The following is a 15,390-nucleotide window of genomic DNA, read 5'->3' as shown; positions in this document are numbered from 1 at the left end:
CATGTCTATCGTTCACCATTGTAAAGATCATTACCGGCGTTGTTCTTTGTCCAGATGATGGACGCCTTGAGATTTCTTGTTTGCAGAATTAGCGATCGTTTGAAGTGACACCGTCACTACCTGTTCTATACCAATACCAGTCGTTATAGTTTTGTGTTTTAACAGCACCTCATTCAGGGAAGCACCATGGAGCCGACGTTGACGTGAGTTTGCCTACTTTTAATGTCGTCATATTAATGCAGGGTGCAGACCTGTGTAGGTTTTCCTTGCATGGGGTGTGAGCGTGGGTGAGCTGTTTGTTCGCTGCAGCTAGTGTGAAGCCGATCTACATTGCTGGCAACTGTCATTCGAATGCTCTTCTATATCAGAACCTATTGGGCGACATAGGCTGGCGATGGCTAAGGTTAAGCCGCTTGACGGTGGTAGGGCAGTGATCGTGGTAGGGCAGAGTCTCTTCGGTCGCACCTACATGTCACATGTACTCAACCCAGGCGGTAACCTCACACATCGTCAAAAGCAAAAGGGAAGAATGGTACCATGTTCTGAAGGTTATCCGACTACGTACCTCACCTCTGAAGCCACTAGGTCGTCCCCGAATAAAGGTTCGATGGCAAAAGATATACCAACCCATCCTCGAACCCATAAAGATGGCAAAAAGAACAAAAGAATTGTTTCCGACACCGGGAATCGAACCCGGGCCTTGCCGGCACTGCGCTGCAACAGCGAGCTGACTCTGCTATGAGAGCGGCAAATCCTAGCCACTAGACCATATCGGAAATTGATAGAAGGTAGAAGAGATACAAGTATAATAGAGGGAGTTACGAAAATTTGACGTGGCGACGATGAGGTTCGACCAAACTTTGCTGAGAGGGGTGGGGACCACGGAAGAGCAGTCTGGTAAGTTTATGGAAGATTCTGACATGTGGAAAATGTTGGCGGGGAACTTTTCTGCAGACCCCTGAGTACCCCCACTTCGCGAAATCTCTACCACCAACTTCCCGGGGGTACTGCGGATGTGCTGCAACGCTGTTCGAAGCCGCTGGATTCGCCGTACGAGTGCTTGGGACGATATACTTGATGCAACACATACAGTAATCCAGTGCAGTGAAGTGTTACCAAGCTACATATCTCCTGTACATCTTGACGAAGATGTCCTATGCGGAAGATGTGCCAACACTTCGCAATACCGCACGGCATCTTTTTGCATAGCAGCATTCCGGCTGTTGCCTGTGTCAAGATGGCACACTGACCTCAGAGACCTTGGATTTGTCGATGCGGCTACTACCATATTTCGTGACAATAGCGAAATTCATTTGGCAGCTGGATCTATCAAATACGTCTACAACTTGATGAATCCACGATGCTTTCTAGGCGCATTCTTTAGGCCCTTGTAAAACTTAGCCAGCGATGGCAGAGCATCCATGCTATACCGAAATCGAGGTTGTCGAGAGACTCGCGATAGAAACCTGCTAAACGCACGGCGGTTGCCGAATTCCGATTCTTGGTTCGAGAGTACTGATGCAATTTGGCCTTCTCAACATGTCATATCATAGCAGTGGTATCGTGCGGTTCTTGGTCCAACGCTTTCGAAACCATAGCATTGAACAAGAAGACTAAACACCCTAGAGCCTACGTCAACTTTAGCTCATTTACATCGCACGTAATTATGTTGATATAGGCTCTTGGATATTCAATGTCTTTCTTGGATGAAGTGCAAAGTCAAAGTCAAAGTCGGACCACAGGAATCATCCTCGACGATAACGGTCAAGTCTTCGTTCATCAAGATGCCCGATACACGATGCATCACTCTCATTGGGCCCGTGATCATGTCCGCTGTAGCGCAAATCCCCAAGGTTTGTACAGCCTTCCTGTCAAAATTGCTTTCGTCGAGAGATACACAGCAAGCGGTATCTCATCCCCACCCCATGCCACGAAACAGGGAAATGCGACGTTTGGTGCGAAACAACCTTCTAGTCTGTCGCGTACGGATTGTCGTCAGCCGAGAACTGCTCACTCTGGGCGAGATAAGGTTAGCTTCCACTGTTCAGCCAAATTTGAAGTCTGGTACTGCACCCGAGTTCAGTAGTTTGGTTGAACTGCTGAGGGGTAATTTAGAGGCTTATCAGATCGACGAGATCGTCATGCGCGATCCAGATGTCATCTTTCATGCTGAGTAAACATGTTGCTCGCACTGTACGTTTCAAAACGGAGATGCGAAGAGTTGTTTAGGGCTTGTGTTTTACTTGATCGCCTTCAACATGCGCCGTAAAGAGCGGCAAAGCACCAACACCACACAGCACCATATCGTCAAACAGTACGTCGCATTGCCCATACGAGTGACCCAATAAGATATGAACGATCTTACGGGCGAACCAGGGTCCTGACGATCGACGCCATGGTACATAGAGAGCTTGGGAGATGGTCGGGCAACGCTCGACGCGACTCCGGCAGGCTCTCGACCCGAGTAAAAGCAAGTGTAGCATACGTACTTGGACGGCAACGTACTTCGGTACTCATCGATGGGACTAGTCAAGATTAGAAGGAGGTGCATATCTTAGTCTGTCTTTCGAGAATCTTGGAAGTGGGGAAATGCAGGTACGAAAAGATAATGCGACGGCCCGATGCAAAACGACAGTAAAGAAGTGGTTGTTTGGCTAAACCACGTAACGTCAGCTGTATACTGTATTCATTCGCCGCCTTGCTGGAATTCCTTCTGGTCTAGACGTCACTTCCATGTCGCCCTGCACAAATTTTCAGCTCCGTCGGTTTGGATTGGTGTGGGTTTGCTTGCCGGACCTGTTTGTCAAAAGAAACGTAGAGAAGCAAAGAGCTTTTTTCATGCAGAACAACTCTAGTTGCAGTAGCAAGTAATAGTCTGCGCCTCGGTGGCGAAGTTCGTAAGGAGTTCGCAGCAGAAGCAACAGCTAGTGGTATGCAGGCTGTATGTTGTTTTGCCGGACGTCTCGATGCGATGACCAGATAGGATACGCTGGATACGCGGATAGCAGCCGCGGAGTGAATTTCTGGTGACGAGGTTGGAAAAAGAGAAGCATGGTGGTAAGGTTTGCTGGTGGGTAAAAAACTGCATAAAAAAAAGGCAAAAAACATACAACAGCGGGGATTCGCCAGTGGTCACCCACCTGACTACTAGTCTGCCGTTTACAGGCTTGAGTACCGCTGAGCGAACGGGAAGCGCTATTATCCTGAAACTATGGTCGTATGTGAAAGAATTGGTGTTGTGGCGCCCTCATATAGTCGGCGTTCGAGAAGGTTGACAGAAGCATCTTCAGTGGCTGTTGCGATCGCGCCAGAACGCATTGGAAAACCAGAACTTGCAGTTGTAAAAATACCAGTGTCGTGCCTGCGAAATACTTCCATGTATAAGACCGCGTGTCGTTACAATGACATGCATGCAACCTACCAGGATCGTTGACATGGGTAGCCGATCAATGTCACCGAAGCTTCCTTCGGATACGCCCCGTTCCTTCGGCGGGATCCCGAGCACCAGAACCTGGGGTAGGAACATGCTAGTTGCTAGATCGATGACGACAAATCGGGTGTTTTGGAAGGGAGCCATGTGCAGTGAAGGACGTTTCGCAAGAGGCAACGCTGTCGGCTGGTGGCGTGGACAGTGGCGTCGGGAAACTTCGCTTTAGCCGTGAGGGAGAAATCCGCTCGTGTAATGTAGAGTGCTGTATGGCTGCAGGTGTCGCTGCACTAGCAGTGTCGTGTAAACGCTTCCGTTTCGGCGGAGGTGTACCTGCGCAAGCTACAACCCTGAGATGGTTCACGGTATCCTGTGGCTGCGCTTGAGGACAGCGGTGAGCGAGAGCATACTGTGCTTTAGCAAGCCTGATATATCAGCCGTTGCTGCTTTACTGCCATGTCATTGTTGATTCTTCCTCTTGAGAAGGTAGCGGACAAACAACGACGACTGCGTACTAACTTCGCGCAAGAACTACCCAGGAACTACCGTCTCTCTAGTGGATATAGGCTGCGGGGTCAGATTGTGCATTGCAGACTACTGGCTTGTTGAGTTGATCTTGTCGTCATGTGTAAGGGCACACTTCTGAGATGGCAGAGTACTGAAGCATCAGCAGCACTCCAAGAGATAACTGATGCGACTGCATCGCTTTGAAGAGATGCTCAGATTGCAGGCCGCAAACAAAGCCTTGCCGCACTCATCAGCCGCAGTCAATAGCCGTGAGTAACACCCGGCATGGCATATGTCTAACCGAACATCGAAGGAACCGCTTTAGACGTGGGTGCGCGGATGAGCATGTCCGCATCACTTCGTGCATCTTCTCAATGCGAGTCGTGTATACGTCCCCTAACACGACGTCAGCGCCTCTATCCGATCACGTGCACTTCGCAATAACTTACAGAAGTGTCTAGCAAATGTGGGGAGTGCTGTCAATCCCCTTGTCGAAAATGGCAAGCGGGTGAGGGGCGTAGATATGGCATCAGCCCATGTCGAAAATCAAGCTTTGGATCTAGGGTCCAGGTCGCTAAGGTGAGCCCATTGAAGCAAGGCGCCTCCAGTAGTCGCCGTTCACCTACCACTACACGCCCAATGCTGTTCCGTTTCTCGTGGCAGCCACAGCAGAGAACTCTTTCGACCCCTGCATCTCGATTGCAATTGCAAACTGTGCTTCCGTCGGATCGTCACCGGTGTAGTAATCCACGAATGGCTGTCCGGATCCGGTTAACCACGCCGCAAGCTCAACCGCAACTCAACCGCATCCCGTTATCTTGGAGAGCCTTGTCTAAAATTGGCTTTATAGTTCGGTCACTTCCGTAAACAGCCATGATCGGGACATACCGATGACTCGGAAAGTGGTTGCTTTTGCAGCCAGAATGTAAGGTGCAGCATCTCGGGTCCAGCGCCTTGGTAACCTGGGCTCAACCCCTGTTTGTAGGGTCTTGACAATGACGCCCAAGGTCACTGTACTTGCACGTCTTCCTTTTCATCTGATCCTTTAATAACCGGGAAGAGTACCCGCAGCCGTCGAACCGGTGACCCGTTTGATATACCAGGACCAAAAAGCACAAGAGACCGCGACTGCGCCGAGCGGACCAGTAGACAGTTCTCCCGGTGAACGTCTGACACTGACTTTGAAAAACAAAACAAGGCAGAATTATGTCTCTGCCAACCCTGAGTCGTGCATGCGCGCAGCACTAATGCAATCGTGGTGTGAAGATGCTGCATTAGCGTGCTGGGTGAGGCTGCTCTTTCGCATCCGTACCCGCGATGTCGAATGCGAAGTTCAGCGGCCATTACTGGAAATAGAGGTATTCCGAGCCCCACAAAAGTCCACATGATCGTCATTCCGCACGCTCATCAGCACATGGCATGAGGAGGCATAGCGCCGAGCACACAGGTACCTCGCTCCCTTGACCCCGTTGAGCCCTGAATGAGGCAGTCGACGAGGCAGTCGACTCGTGGGCAGGGAGCCATCACAATCAGAGGCTGACGATGCCCAGCTGTCGGGTTCGCGATTCCTGGACGAAAATCATAATAGAAGCGCGGGCCCCCGCGGCAATGGCTCTTGATTGCGGAGCTTGGTATTCCGTTCAGCTTGCCCTGAGCCGCCACCAGCGCGAAGATGCTTTGCATGCCGGCCACTCTAGTAGCAGTTGTGCCAGTGACGTCGAAATATGTCCGGGGTGCTCGGTGAATCAAACGCGCGAAACTAGACAGAAGGTCCGGTAGGGTGGTTGATGGTATGGGTTAATTGGCGGATGCTTAAGCTCGTTGGCCGGCGCGCGTGAGACGACGCCATCAGTCGATCAGCACCATGCCGCTTCTGGTAATGATAGAGCCATGTATCAGAGGCAATCAGAGCAGACCACCGTGGCAATTGCGCGATTCCTGGAGGCCTGGCAGCAATAGCGGCTAGCTAGGCCATTGGCAATGTCCACAGCTGTTGACCTGGGCGAGTACACGTCCGCTCCAGCTGGGCCAGTCACTGTGATGGATTGGGATGATATGTACGTGAAGACGCGTCGCACACGGAATGTCTTTTGCGCGGAATAAGGTTTGTGTCGTGGGAACAGAAGCATGGCCAGCTGTCGCCCGAGTCCCACGTTCCACTCAGGCTCCGCACACGAACGCAACCTCCACGCGACTGAGGCTGATGACAGCTGCCCAAGCGGCTAGCAGGCAAAGCACGCTTCAGGGTGGAGCAAAGTGTCAAAGAGGTTGCTTTGCCGACGTGCAGTGGGTGGGAGCGAGAAGGGTGAGGATCCTCGGCAAAGCATCGTGGCCGCTTCCGAACTCGGCAGCGCACCAAGTGATTGCAGGCTAGCTCCTCAGGCCGACGTCCCGCCGCCCATCTCCCAACGCTCGCAACCAAAGCACCCCCATCGCTTCGCCAGTCGAGTGTCTATATCGGGCAGATTGGCTGGGAACCCACGTCCAACGCAAAACATCATACCCCCCTCATTAGCCTACCCGGCATCAGATCCGTTGATCAGCCGCCAATTTTCTTCTCCCACTCTCCTAGCGCAAGCCCTTCAATACCCCCGGTCCATTGGCACGCACTCCGACGAGACCTCGCACGACAGCTGCCGAATCGAACTTGACTTCTTGCCCTGCTCTGAACACTCCAAGTCCGTGTCCGCACCCGCTGTTTCTGCATCCGACTCCAGTTGCCCACCCTGATCCAACCCCCATGTACCTTGTCGCTCCCCAGAAAAGTATAGTTCCCATTCTAGTCTAGAACACCTTTGCTCCTATGGCCATTCCATGCCTGATGTAGGTACTGTGGACGCGCTATCATTTTACGTACAGCCTTCCGTACCCACGAACAGCGGCGGGCTTGCCGCTCGCTCCCCTTTTGGCCTTCCCAGCGGCCTCTGACACCTGGTGCGTGCTCCCCACTTCGTTATAACTAACATTGAAGCCCTGGCTCCACATGGCTCCCGTGGGTTGAATGATCGACTCTCCCTGAGTAGATTTGTTCTTGCCTTTGAGCCCTGGATTCCTACAAGACGACACCATCACTTTCGTCTTTAACCCAGTCGCCCGTGAAGCTTGACTGCCTCGTCACTGGCGCCCCGCAGGATTCAACCATTCAGATCGGCACTGCTGCGAGGTTAATCGATCTTGGCTCCGTACCCGCTTCCAAGCGGACCAACATCAGCCCGCCGATCTTGTGCCCCCATTCCTCAGGATCGAAGATTACTCAGGTATGTCATCCCAGTCTTACCTCCCTTATATGGCCTTGTAGCTTCGTACTAAGTGCTACAGACTCGCTTGTTGTTACCTCCATCTCTTTACTCGAATCCATGGACAGTATGGCGCCCGCTCCAATCTCGGGAGGCCCGGGCGATGTGTCACCAACCGGCCTCTCAGGGTCTGCTACCAACTCCAAGATGAGAAAGAGGACCAAAACTGGATGTCTCACCTGCCGAAAACGCCGCATAAAGTGTGGTGAAGAGAGACCTACTTGCAACAACTGCATAAAGTCCAAACGCCAGTGCGAGGGCTACAACCAACGAGTCATCTTCAAACCACCGATTGGCGACTGGCCGAATCACCCAGGCGTTGTCAGCACTATCCAATATCACACCTCCATGCTTCCTGGCACACGCAATCAATCATATCGAGGGCCCGAGCCAACTACCGGCATGCAAGAGGGCATGCTTGGTCCAATCCAGCCACGCCCGCACGGTAGCTTCGACTTCTCCCACATGGACGCGAACCAAACTTCAGGGCCTTTGGAACCCCCACAAGTTTACCCCGGAGCGACCCATGGCTACACACACGATCAGGCTTATCAACAGCCTCATCAACAACCTCTGCCATCACCTCTTCACCAACAGCCGCTTTCTTCGCCAAACCACCCTCCACATGGTCATACGCCTACCGCTTCATATTTCCCGCCCCCTCAGTCTATGCACACCAGCCCACAGACACAGTATAGGCACGATTCACACGGCACATTTCAACCGCCCATGCAATATACCCAGAGCGCGCCATATCCACCAGTCTCGGTTCCCTACAGCCACGAACCCACTACAAAAGCCGCAGTCCCTCAGCCTCCGCCGCACTATCCACAATCCTACCGGTCTGATAGCCAGCAAGCCGAAGGTTCCTATCGGGATTATTCGAGTGTATCACCGCGAAGCGACCAGTATCCTCACTACACGGAAGCGCCACCGGGCATGCAAAGATACGACGGTCATCCGCATGCTCCCGTACACCCTCCGCAAGGAGGTCCCCCGAGCTTCAGCCACGTTGGAACTCACAATTACCCAGCAGCAGTTTCTCACGCTGACTTCAGTCATGCAAGCTATCCTCCTGTGCAGATGCCCATTCATGATATAACCCCAGATGTAAAGTATATGTCTCAGCCTGTCCTCGGTATGTCTCGTGTCTAGTTAAAACCTCATATACCCCAATGACTATCGTTATTCTCTTCGTGTCCCAACCCATTGTCAATCCATAAATTCGTGCATGTCTTCTAAGCCTGGGGTTCCTTAAGTCATCCCAGGTGCGACAGCACGCTACTCTTTATTATCTGTACATGTCCGTGAATGTTTCCAGGCTGACCAGTGGTGAATACAGACCAACCTACCGCCGTATCACGAAAGCAACGATCTCAACCGCAACTTCTCCTCGGCGGATTCGATATCGACGATCATGTCAGTCCTACGCAGGTTCTCGACGAAGCCGCGATCGAAAACGAGGACGACGACTACTGGGACGTTCAATCGGACGAAGAGATGTTTGAAGCGGAAACAGTCGAGGACGAGCAGGCCCTACTTGCGAGCAAGGAATTCAGTAACATACGTCGCATACACCTCGAGAACTACAATGAGCTTGGAATCAGACGATACGATGCGTTCTTATACGACGGGTTACTGTCGCACTATAGACCGGAGTATGCAGCAAGCCCCCTGCGCAATCCCAAGACTGCGAGGGTTTTCGCGCACTACATTCATGTGGTATGTTTGGCCGGATCATTAGACTGTGATCTACCGAACTGGACAGTGTTTACTAATGTCTGATAGACTGGACCTACACTGTCGATGTACGAACGAAATCCCCGAAACCCTACCCTCATCTTCGAAAGCACTACACACCCAGCTCAGCAAGGACTATGGACACATACATTGCCTTTGAAGGCTCTGAGCCACCAAGGACTTTTACACGCCATGCTAGCGCTAGCAAGCCTGCACATCGCAAGACTGCAGGGTGCTTCTATAACGCCGTCCTACAAACACTATGCATACTCTTTGAAACGACTTGTTCGCTCCCTCGGCAACCCCACAAAACGACTATCAACCAATACGCTAGCGACATCCTTGCTCCTGGCCTTCTACGAAGTATGGACCGCAGAACATGTAAAATGGGGAACACATCTCGTTGGCGCCCAGCGCCTGATCACCGAGCTCGATTTCCGGTCACTCACGCGAGAGTACAGACGAATGCGAGCAGCGCAAACTGCGATGGAACGACAATTCCCGCATCAGAATCCGGAGATGCTATTTGATCAACGACTGTTCGACCAAAGGCTCAAAGATAGCGCTTTGATGCCAGATCAGAGTCTTGTGAGCACGATAGTGGGGAAGAAGGTTAATTATGACGACTTTGGAATGGTGTTTGAAGACAATGGCGCAAGACACGACGCGAGGCAAAGCATACCCGCGAAACTGGACTTGCAAAGCTACGAGACACTGCAGGATATATATTGGTCGTACGCTAGGCATGATGTTTACCAGAGCATCGTGAGCGGCCATCGTCTTATGTGAGTAATCCCGGTCTAGATCTAGAACTTGCGACTGACATCAAGCAGTAACCCCTACCGTAAATGGTCCGATTGTCCTCCAAGAGCACCACTCGGCCGAACCGATGCCCTTTACGGCTCCCACGATCACATCATTCTTCTCCTAGGTCGTATCGCAGACTTTACAGTTCGAGACCGTACCCGCAAACTTCGACAAGTGGAAGCAGATGGTGGATGGCGACCTCGTCCAGGTATGCCTGGTTTTGGCAGTATGGGGCCACCTCCCAGCGGCCCACCTGGTCAACAACAAATGCATGCAGGTTCTGGAGGGCCTCCACCTCAAATGCAAGGTCCGCCGCCAGGATGGAAAGGACCCCCACCACCAGGATGGACCGGGCAAGGACCACCCCGAAGCCAACCACCACCCATGCCCAATTTCTACGGCATGGCCCCCTCAGCAGGCCCCGGCCCCATCCTGTCCAGCTACGAAAACCCAAACTACGAACGCTCACCCCCCACCCCCAACGTACCCAACCCGCAACACGCCGACCTACCCACCCTATACGAGAAAGCAGTCTCAGAATGGGAAACCATAATGGACGCCCACACATCTGTCTTACGAGTCCTAGAACAAAGCGAAGGCTTTGCTCCATTACCAGAAGACACGTACCCACCACCCGTACCAGGAGCCCGGCCCCACGAACACGGAAACATGACACCCTTCGGCCCAGCCATCCTCCACAGAAGCTACGACATCTCCATCCTATGGGGCCTCGCCTATCTCTCCAAAATCATCCTTTTGAGATCCCACCCTGGCATGCCACCCGCCGCGCAAATGGCCGCCGGAGTCTGCGCCTCCGTCACAGCACCTTACTGCATGCTCATCGGCCGTATATGGGCTAGCGTCAGCATACCCGTTACATCAGACCTCTCCCCTTTCCTCGGCGCCGTCTTGACAGAATCAACCCTCTCCCTCTTCTTCGCTGGAATCACATTCCAGGACCCGCGGCAGCGCGAGTGGCTTATTACCCGGCTGCTCGAAACGGATAAAAAGACGGGGTGGGCGAGCGCAGGGATTATCGCGAAGGGGTGCGAGACGGCGTGGGAGAAGGCGGCGGAGATGGGGAGGGGGCCGCCGTATAAGAGGAGGACTAAGAAGGTGCAGCCTGTGGATAGGGAGGAGGTTGAGACTGAGGTTAATAGGGAGGGTATGAGAGGAAGGGAGAGGGAAGAGGGGAGGGTGCAGGAGATTGGTGAGACGAGGTTTGTGGTTAAGAGTCAGAGGCCGCCTTGGGCTATGAATCTTTTGGGGACGGAAGAGGATCTTAGGGTTGGGATGGAGAGGTTTGGGCTTTGATGGGGAGGAGGGATGGGATGGGGTGGGATGGAGGAGAGAAAGAGACAGATTTGGGTGGGTGAATCGAGCCAAGAATACAAGAGGAGGAGAGGGTACACGGAAAGCAGATCGCGTAGCACCTGGTCAGGTACTCATCGAACGCGCCAGAAGCACAGAATTCCGAACCGATCAAGAACGCAAGGAACGAACATCGCCAGCTTCATCAGCATACCACAAACCCCGTCTCGAAAGGTTAGGCGCAGAGAACCCCTCTATGCCTTCAATTCCTATTGGGTAAGGACGGGGCCTACACGCCACACGCGCATCGAAACATACCAACTTTCCAAGCCCAACAAAAGCACGACATCGTCTCCATGTCTTTCAATCTGTTCCCTTGAAGCAGAGTATACACACCAACCCACGACAACGCAACGTCTTCTATCCGAAAGCTCTCACATACACCTCTTGCTTCGCGCAACTTCATCGTCATCCAGCAAACCTTTCTTCCCGATTTGCTTGCTTTCCAGCAACAATCTCACTTCACGCCTAACGCGATAACGACTCATTACGAACCCACATCATACAACACAATACAATACACTCATCATCTTAGAAAAGAACAAGAAACCTTGGAAAAGCATCGCGGAGGCTGGAACATCCGTCCCATTGAAATCTTGAGGTTTAGAAAGCGTGGAGGAAATTTGAGGTTTAGTGGAAGTGTGTGGAATCGAAATAAACATTACTTAATGCGAACATATACGTTAGCTTGTTGTCTTGTTGTCAGGGCGATGGACATGTATAGTGTAGATAAGTTTGCATGTAGAAGGACATTAGCGTACCAGCAGAAGTCGTTTGTATGTTTTGTTGACGTCGGCCCCATCGGCTAGGACGTTTGGTTTACCAATCTACCAACACACGGACAGATACTCTGGGAAACGTTGCGTGCAGGGTCTTGAAGTACGACAGTGAAACAGAAGTCCACAGGGAGTCCAACGAAATGTGAAATGTTAGAAAAAAAGCCGTAAATTTGTCTACATATGCCGCCCCGGAAAAACAAAGATCCCAAAATCGCGCCTTGCTCGCTGAACATGAGTTTTTGATATCTTTGATGACTCGTGTCCGATAGGATAGATGGATGGATGCCACCAAACGCCTCTCTTCCTTCTTTGAAACACCCAGCAAGAATCATGTCGTGTTGTGAAGATACAGATGAAACAAGGATTATGCTGCGTTGCCGTGTGATCCTTAATTATGCCAAAAAACTCCGATATTGCGCCCAACCCCATAAGTCGTCGCGTTTGCTCGACGGCTTCTTTGCCCCAACTACTGCCGTTTCCTCGTCGTGTTTAGAAGAAGTAGTAAAGGAATCCTCCGCCAGCAGTCATGAAAACGCCGAACCACCACCATTGGTCAGCCCTGACGGCACCGGTTGTTCGCGCGTAGATGACTTCGTGGTTCATGGGTAGTTCGCCGCGCTTGGAGTTCTTGGATGCGGCGGTTTGGGTGACGAGGGGGTTGAGTGTCGTGGTGGGGAGCATCTTGGGTGACTTCATGGCGAGGTAGAGAGGCATCATCGGGGCACCGTCGGATTTGAAGAGCGTGATGCGCGGGGTGCCTACGTGGTACTGGTCTGAGGCGACGTATTCGTATTGCTGTTGATAGGTTAGTACGGCATATTTAGATTTCTGCATCTCGACATACCTTGAACTTCTCGGTCGCGTTGTATCGGGTGTAGACGGCCGTCTTGTACTGGCACGGGTCGGAGTATAGTTGTCTGCCGTCCACCTTGATGGGCTTGAGGACGAGGCCGCCCGTTGCCGTTTTCTCGTAGCTTCCGTGTTGCCATTGGATTATGCCCTGGGGGCATTTGGGATTGGTGGCTGTAATGCTTGTCAGCGAACGCTCTGCTATCCTATGGTGTCTGTCCCGGTAGTGTTGGGGTGACTGCGGGCAACGTACGATTTGCGATTGCGCGGTAGTATGCCGATTCAAAATGGCCATCCGCGGTAAAGGAGTAGCTGATGCCGGTGTGCTTGGGCTCGGTGAATTTCTCGTTGACAGGGTCGTAGAAGTCCTATGCGGGTGGTTAGTCTTGTCTCCTCTGCGGACATGGATCGATGCGCATACAGGTCCGGTCATGGTCGAATTTGACTTGCTTGTCCATGTGCCGACGAGTTCTGCAGGAACGGCAGCAGTCTGGGCTTGCGCATGCAGGACTGCGACTCCTGAGAGCAGTAGCGCGGCTATCCGTGACAACATGATGCGTGCGGTGTGTGGGTGTTGGCGTGAGAGAACGAGTGTGGACGGTCGGTGGTGTGCGGAAGCGAGCGTGGGTGCACGAAGGCGGGAGGGCGTAGGGGTGGGTGGATGAGGCGGGCGTGGGTGGTTGTTGAGGGAGGATGTTTGGGAATGTTTGAGTGTCGCCGCCTCCTGGCTTGGGTCCAATCGACAGGGATCACGCGGCTACTTGCAGATCATCACCGGCCTCCGGTGGGCAAGCCCGACATCATCGCCCGCACCCGCAGCGGATCTTTTAGCTGTTTGGGTCCTTCTTTGCTTTGCGACGACTCCCTATATATTTGCCGATGCGATCAGGACATCTGTTGCTCTCTGCTACATCCCATCTCAGTACCACAACACCAGATTCGACATCCGGAGTACCGGCGCTATCTTTGTACACTTGGAACGCCGTTACGCTTGCAATCAAAAGACGCTATGGCCGCATCACTAGCAGCTGTCAAGAAGGAATTGCGATCCAAGATTAGGGATATCTTAAAAGGCCTTCCCGAAGCGGCTGCTGCTACGCAAAGTACGTCATGCATTTGTCTTGTTGCTGCTTCTACTGATGCTCCCAAGCATCTAATGCAACCAAAACCCTACTGTCCATGCCCGAGTACAAGGCGGCGCGCAGAATAAGCGTCTACCTGTCTATGCCGGGCGGTGAGATATCAACAAGCGAGATCGTGCGCAATGCGTTTGATGAGGGCAAGAAGGTTTTCATTCCCTACACCTATAAATTGGCCGCACCCAAAGATGGCCAGCCAAACTCCATCATGGACATGGTAGAGCTGCAGTCGATGACCGACTTTGAATCTTTGGAACCCGACAAATGGGGTATTCCAACACCGAGCAAAGACTCCATATCGTCACGTGCGAACTGCTTTGGTGGTACCGGCATCACGAATGGAGAGACTGATGGTCTGAGTGCCGGCCTTGATCTGATCGTCATGCCGGGTATGGCTTTCGACTCGCAGTTCGGCCGGCTGGGCCACGGCAAAGGTTTCTACGACTATTTCTTGACGCGCTGTCACCAGATATCGCGCATGCCTTTTCGCGGTAAGAACTACTGGTATTGTGTATTTGGAGGGCTAACTAACCAAGTTGAAGTTGGCCTCTCGTTAACAGAGCAGTTCCTGCCACCAAACGAGTCGGTTCCCATGGACGCCTCTGATTTCCGCCTGGACGCCTTGATCACTGGTGATGGCGAGCTCCGTCGCGTGGAGCCTTGATATCGTCCCACAAACTTTTGCATGAGATCGTCCGCACTACATGGCCTTGTCTTCCTCCCAGCCTGGCGTATGCGCCGTGTCCATTATGTGTCTCTGCGACTGTGCGGGGGTGAGTTGGCGTTCGCGCTTATTGGAGTTGCTGGATGAGAGAGATGTTGTCGCCCTTCAACAGGATCTGGCCGACATTGCGCCTCTCCTCTGGTGTGTCCTTCTTCGCGAGCGTGACTTCGATGGCGTCGTCGATGACGAGGTTCATGAATTCGTCGAAACCCTACACAACTATTAGCCGCAGTCATATTGAGGTAGTAAGGCAGTCGTACCCTCAGCTTTCCCTCAATGCGCATGCCCAGGTTCTCGTACAGCCATACCGAGATGGTCGCCCGTGATTGCAGGAGCTTGAAGATGAAGTTGATAGGAGGAAGGAGAACTGCAAAGTCATTAGCTGCTGTCGCGGCGCATGCATGTGGGAGCTGTCGTACCCTTTCCTCCACCACGGCCTGCACAAGTTAGCTAGTCGTCGTCAAACAGCGCAGATATACTGACCACCACGTCCAGTCATTGTGAAGATTTAAATGCGCGTCTCCGGTAATTCTCGAAGTCGTAGGGGCGGAGTCGGGGCGCAATGTGGGGAGAGGCTCGGAGGAGAGCTGTGGTTGCAGGAACATTTCTGGCGCGACCTGAGCGGTCACAAACGCCTTGGCACCAACGTGGGGATCTTCGTGCTGCTTTGACTATGCGACCGAACGCAACTTCCCGTCCCTGAACAAACTCACCACCACCACAACAACAACTGCCGCCCTGCCTGCCTCCT

General features: G+C 52.7%; 4 protein-coding genes and 1 non-coding gene across 5 annotated transcripts; 2 read left to right on the top strand and 3 right to left on the bottom strand.

Moving 5' to 3' along the window:
- Positions 1-672: 672 nt before the first annotated feature.
- On the bottom strand, positions 673-776 carry J4E88_008755. The gene has a single exon. It is a non-coding gene; the product is annotated as a tRNA-Glu (tRNA).
- Positions 777-8,647: 7,871 nt separating this feature from the next.
- J4E88_008754 (uncharacterized protein) lies at positions 8,648-11,091 on the top strand (the record flags this gene model as incomplete). Its single annotated transcript, XM_049402363.1, is given in 4 exon segments — positions 8,648-8,653; positions 8,665-8,952; positions 9,019-9,755; positions 9,804-11,091. 4 exon segments carry the CDS (start codon positions 8,648-8,650, stop codon positions 11,089-11,091), a joined length of 2,319 nt encoding a protein of 772 aa, XP_049252034.1.
- A 1,325-nt stretch (positions 11,092-12,416) lies between these two features.
- Positions 12,417-13,329, bottom strand: J4E88_008753 (uncharacterized protein; the record flags this gene model as incomplete). Its single annotated transcript, XM_049402362.1, has 5 exons — positions 12,417-12,722; positions 12,772-12,950; positions 13,030-13,144; positions 13,198-13,225; positions 13,325-13,329. 5 exons carry the CDS (start codon positions 13,327-13,329, stop codon positions 12,417-12,419), a joined length of 633 nt encoding a protein of 210 aa, XP_049252033.1.
- Positions 13,330-13,785: 456 nt separating this feature from the next.
- Positions 13,786-14,579, top strand: J4E88_008752 (uncharacterized protein; the record flags this gene model as incomplete). Its single annotated transcript, XM_049402361.1, has 2 exons — positions 13,786-13,879; positions 13,927-14,579. The coding sequence occupies 2 exons, from the start codon at positions 13,786-13,788 to the stop codon at positions 14,577-14,579; spliced, it is 747 nt and encodes a 248-aa protein (XP_049252032.1).
- Positions 14,580-14,706: 127 nt separating this feature from the next.
- Positions 14,707-15,138, bottom strand: J4E88_008751 (uncharacterized protein; the record flags this gene model as incomplete). Its single annotated transcript, XM_049402360.1, has 4 exons — positions 14,707-14,850; positions 14,900-15,006; positions 15,059-15,076; positions 15,123-15,138. 4 exons carry the CDS (start codon positions 15,136-15,138, stop codon positions 14,707-14,709), a joined length of 285 nt encoding a protein of 94 aa, XP_049252031.1.
- Positions 15,139-15,390: the final 252 nt, after the last annotated feature.

The sequence above is a fragment of the Alternaria novae-zelandiae genome, assembly GCF_023758075.1.
Source record: "Alternaria novae-zelandiae strain BMP 2774 chromosome Unknown scaffold_20, whole genome shotgun sequence".
In the NCBI taxonomy this organism is placed as follows: Eukaryota; Fungi; Ascomycota; class Dothideomycetes; order Pleosporales; family Pleosporaceae; genus Alternaria; species Alternaria novae-zelandiae.
This window is presented reverse-complemented; position numbering and strand designations above follow the sequence as displayed.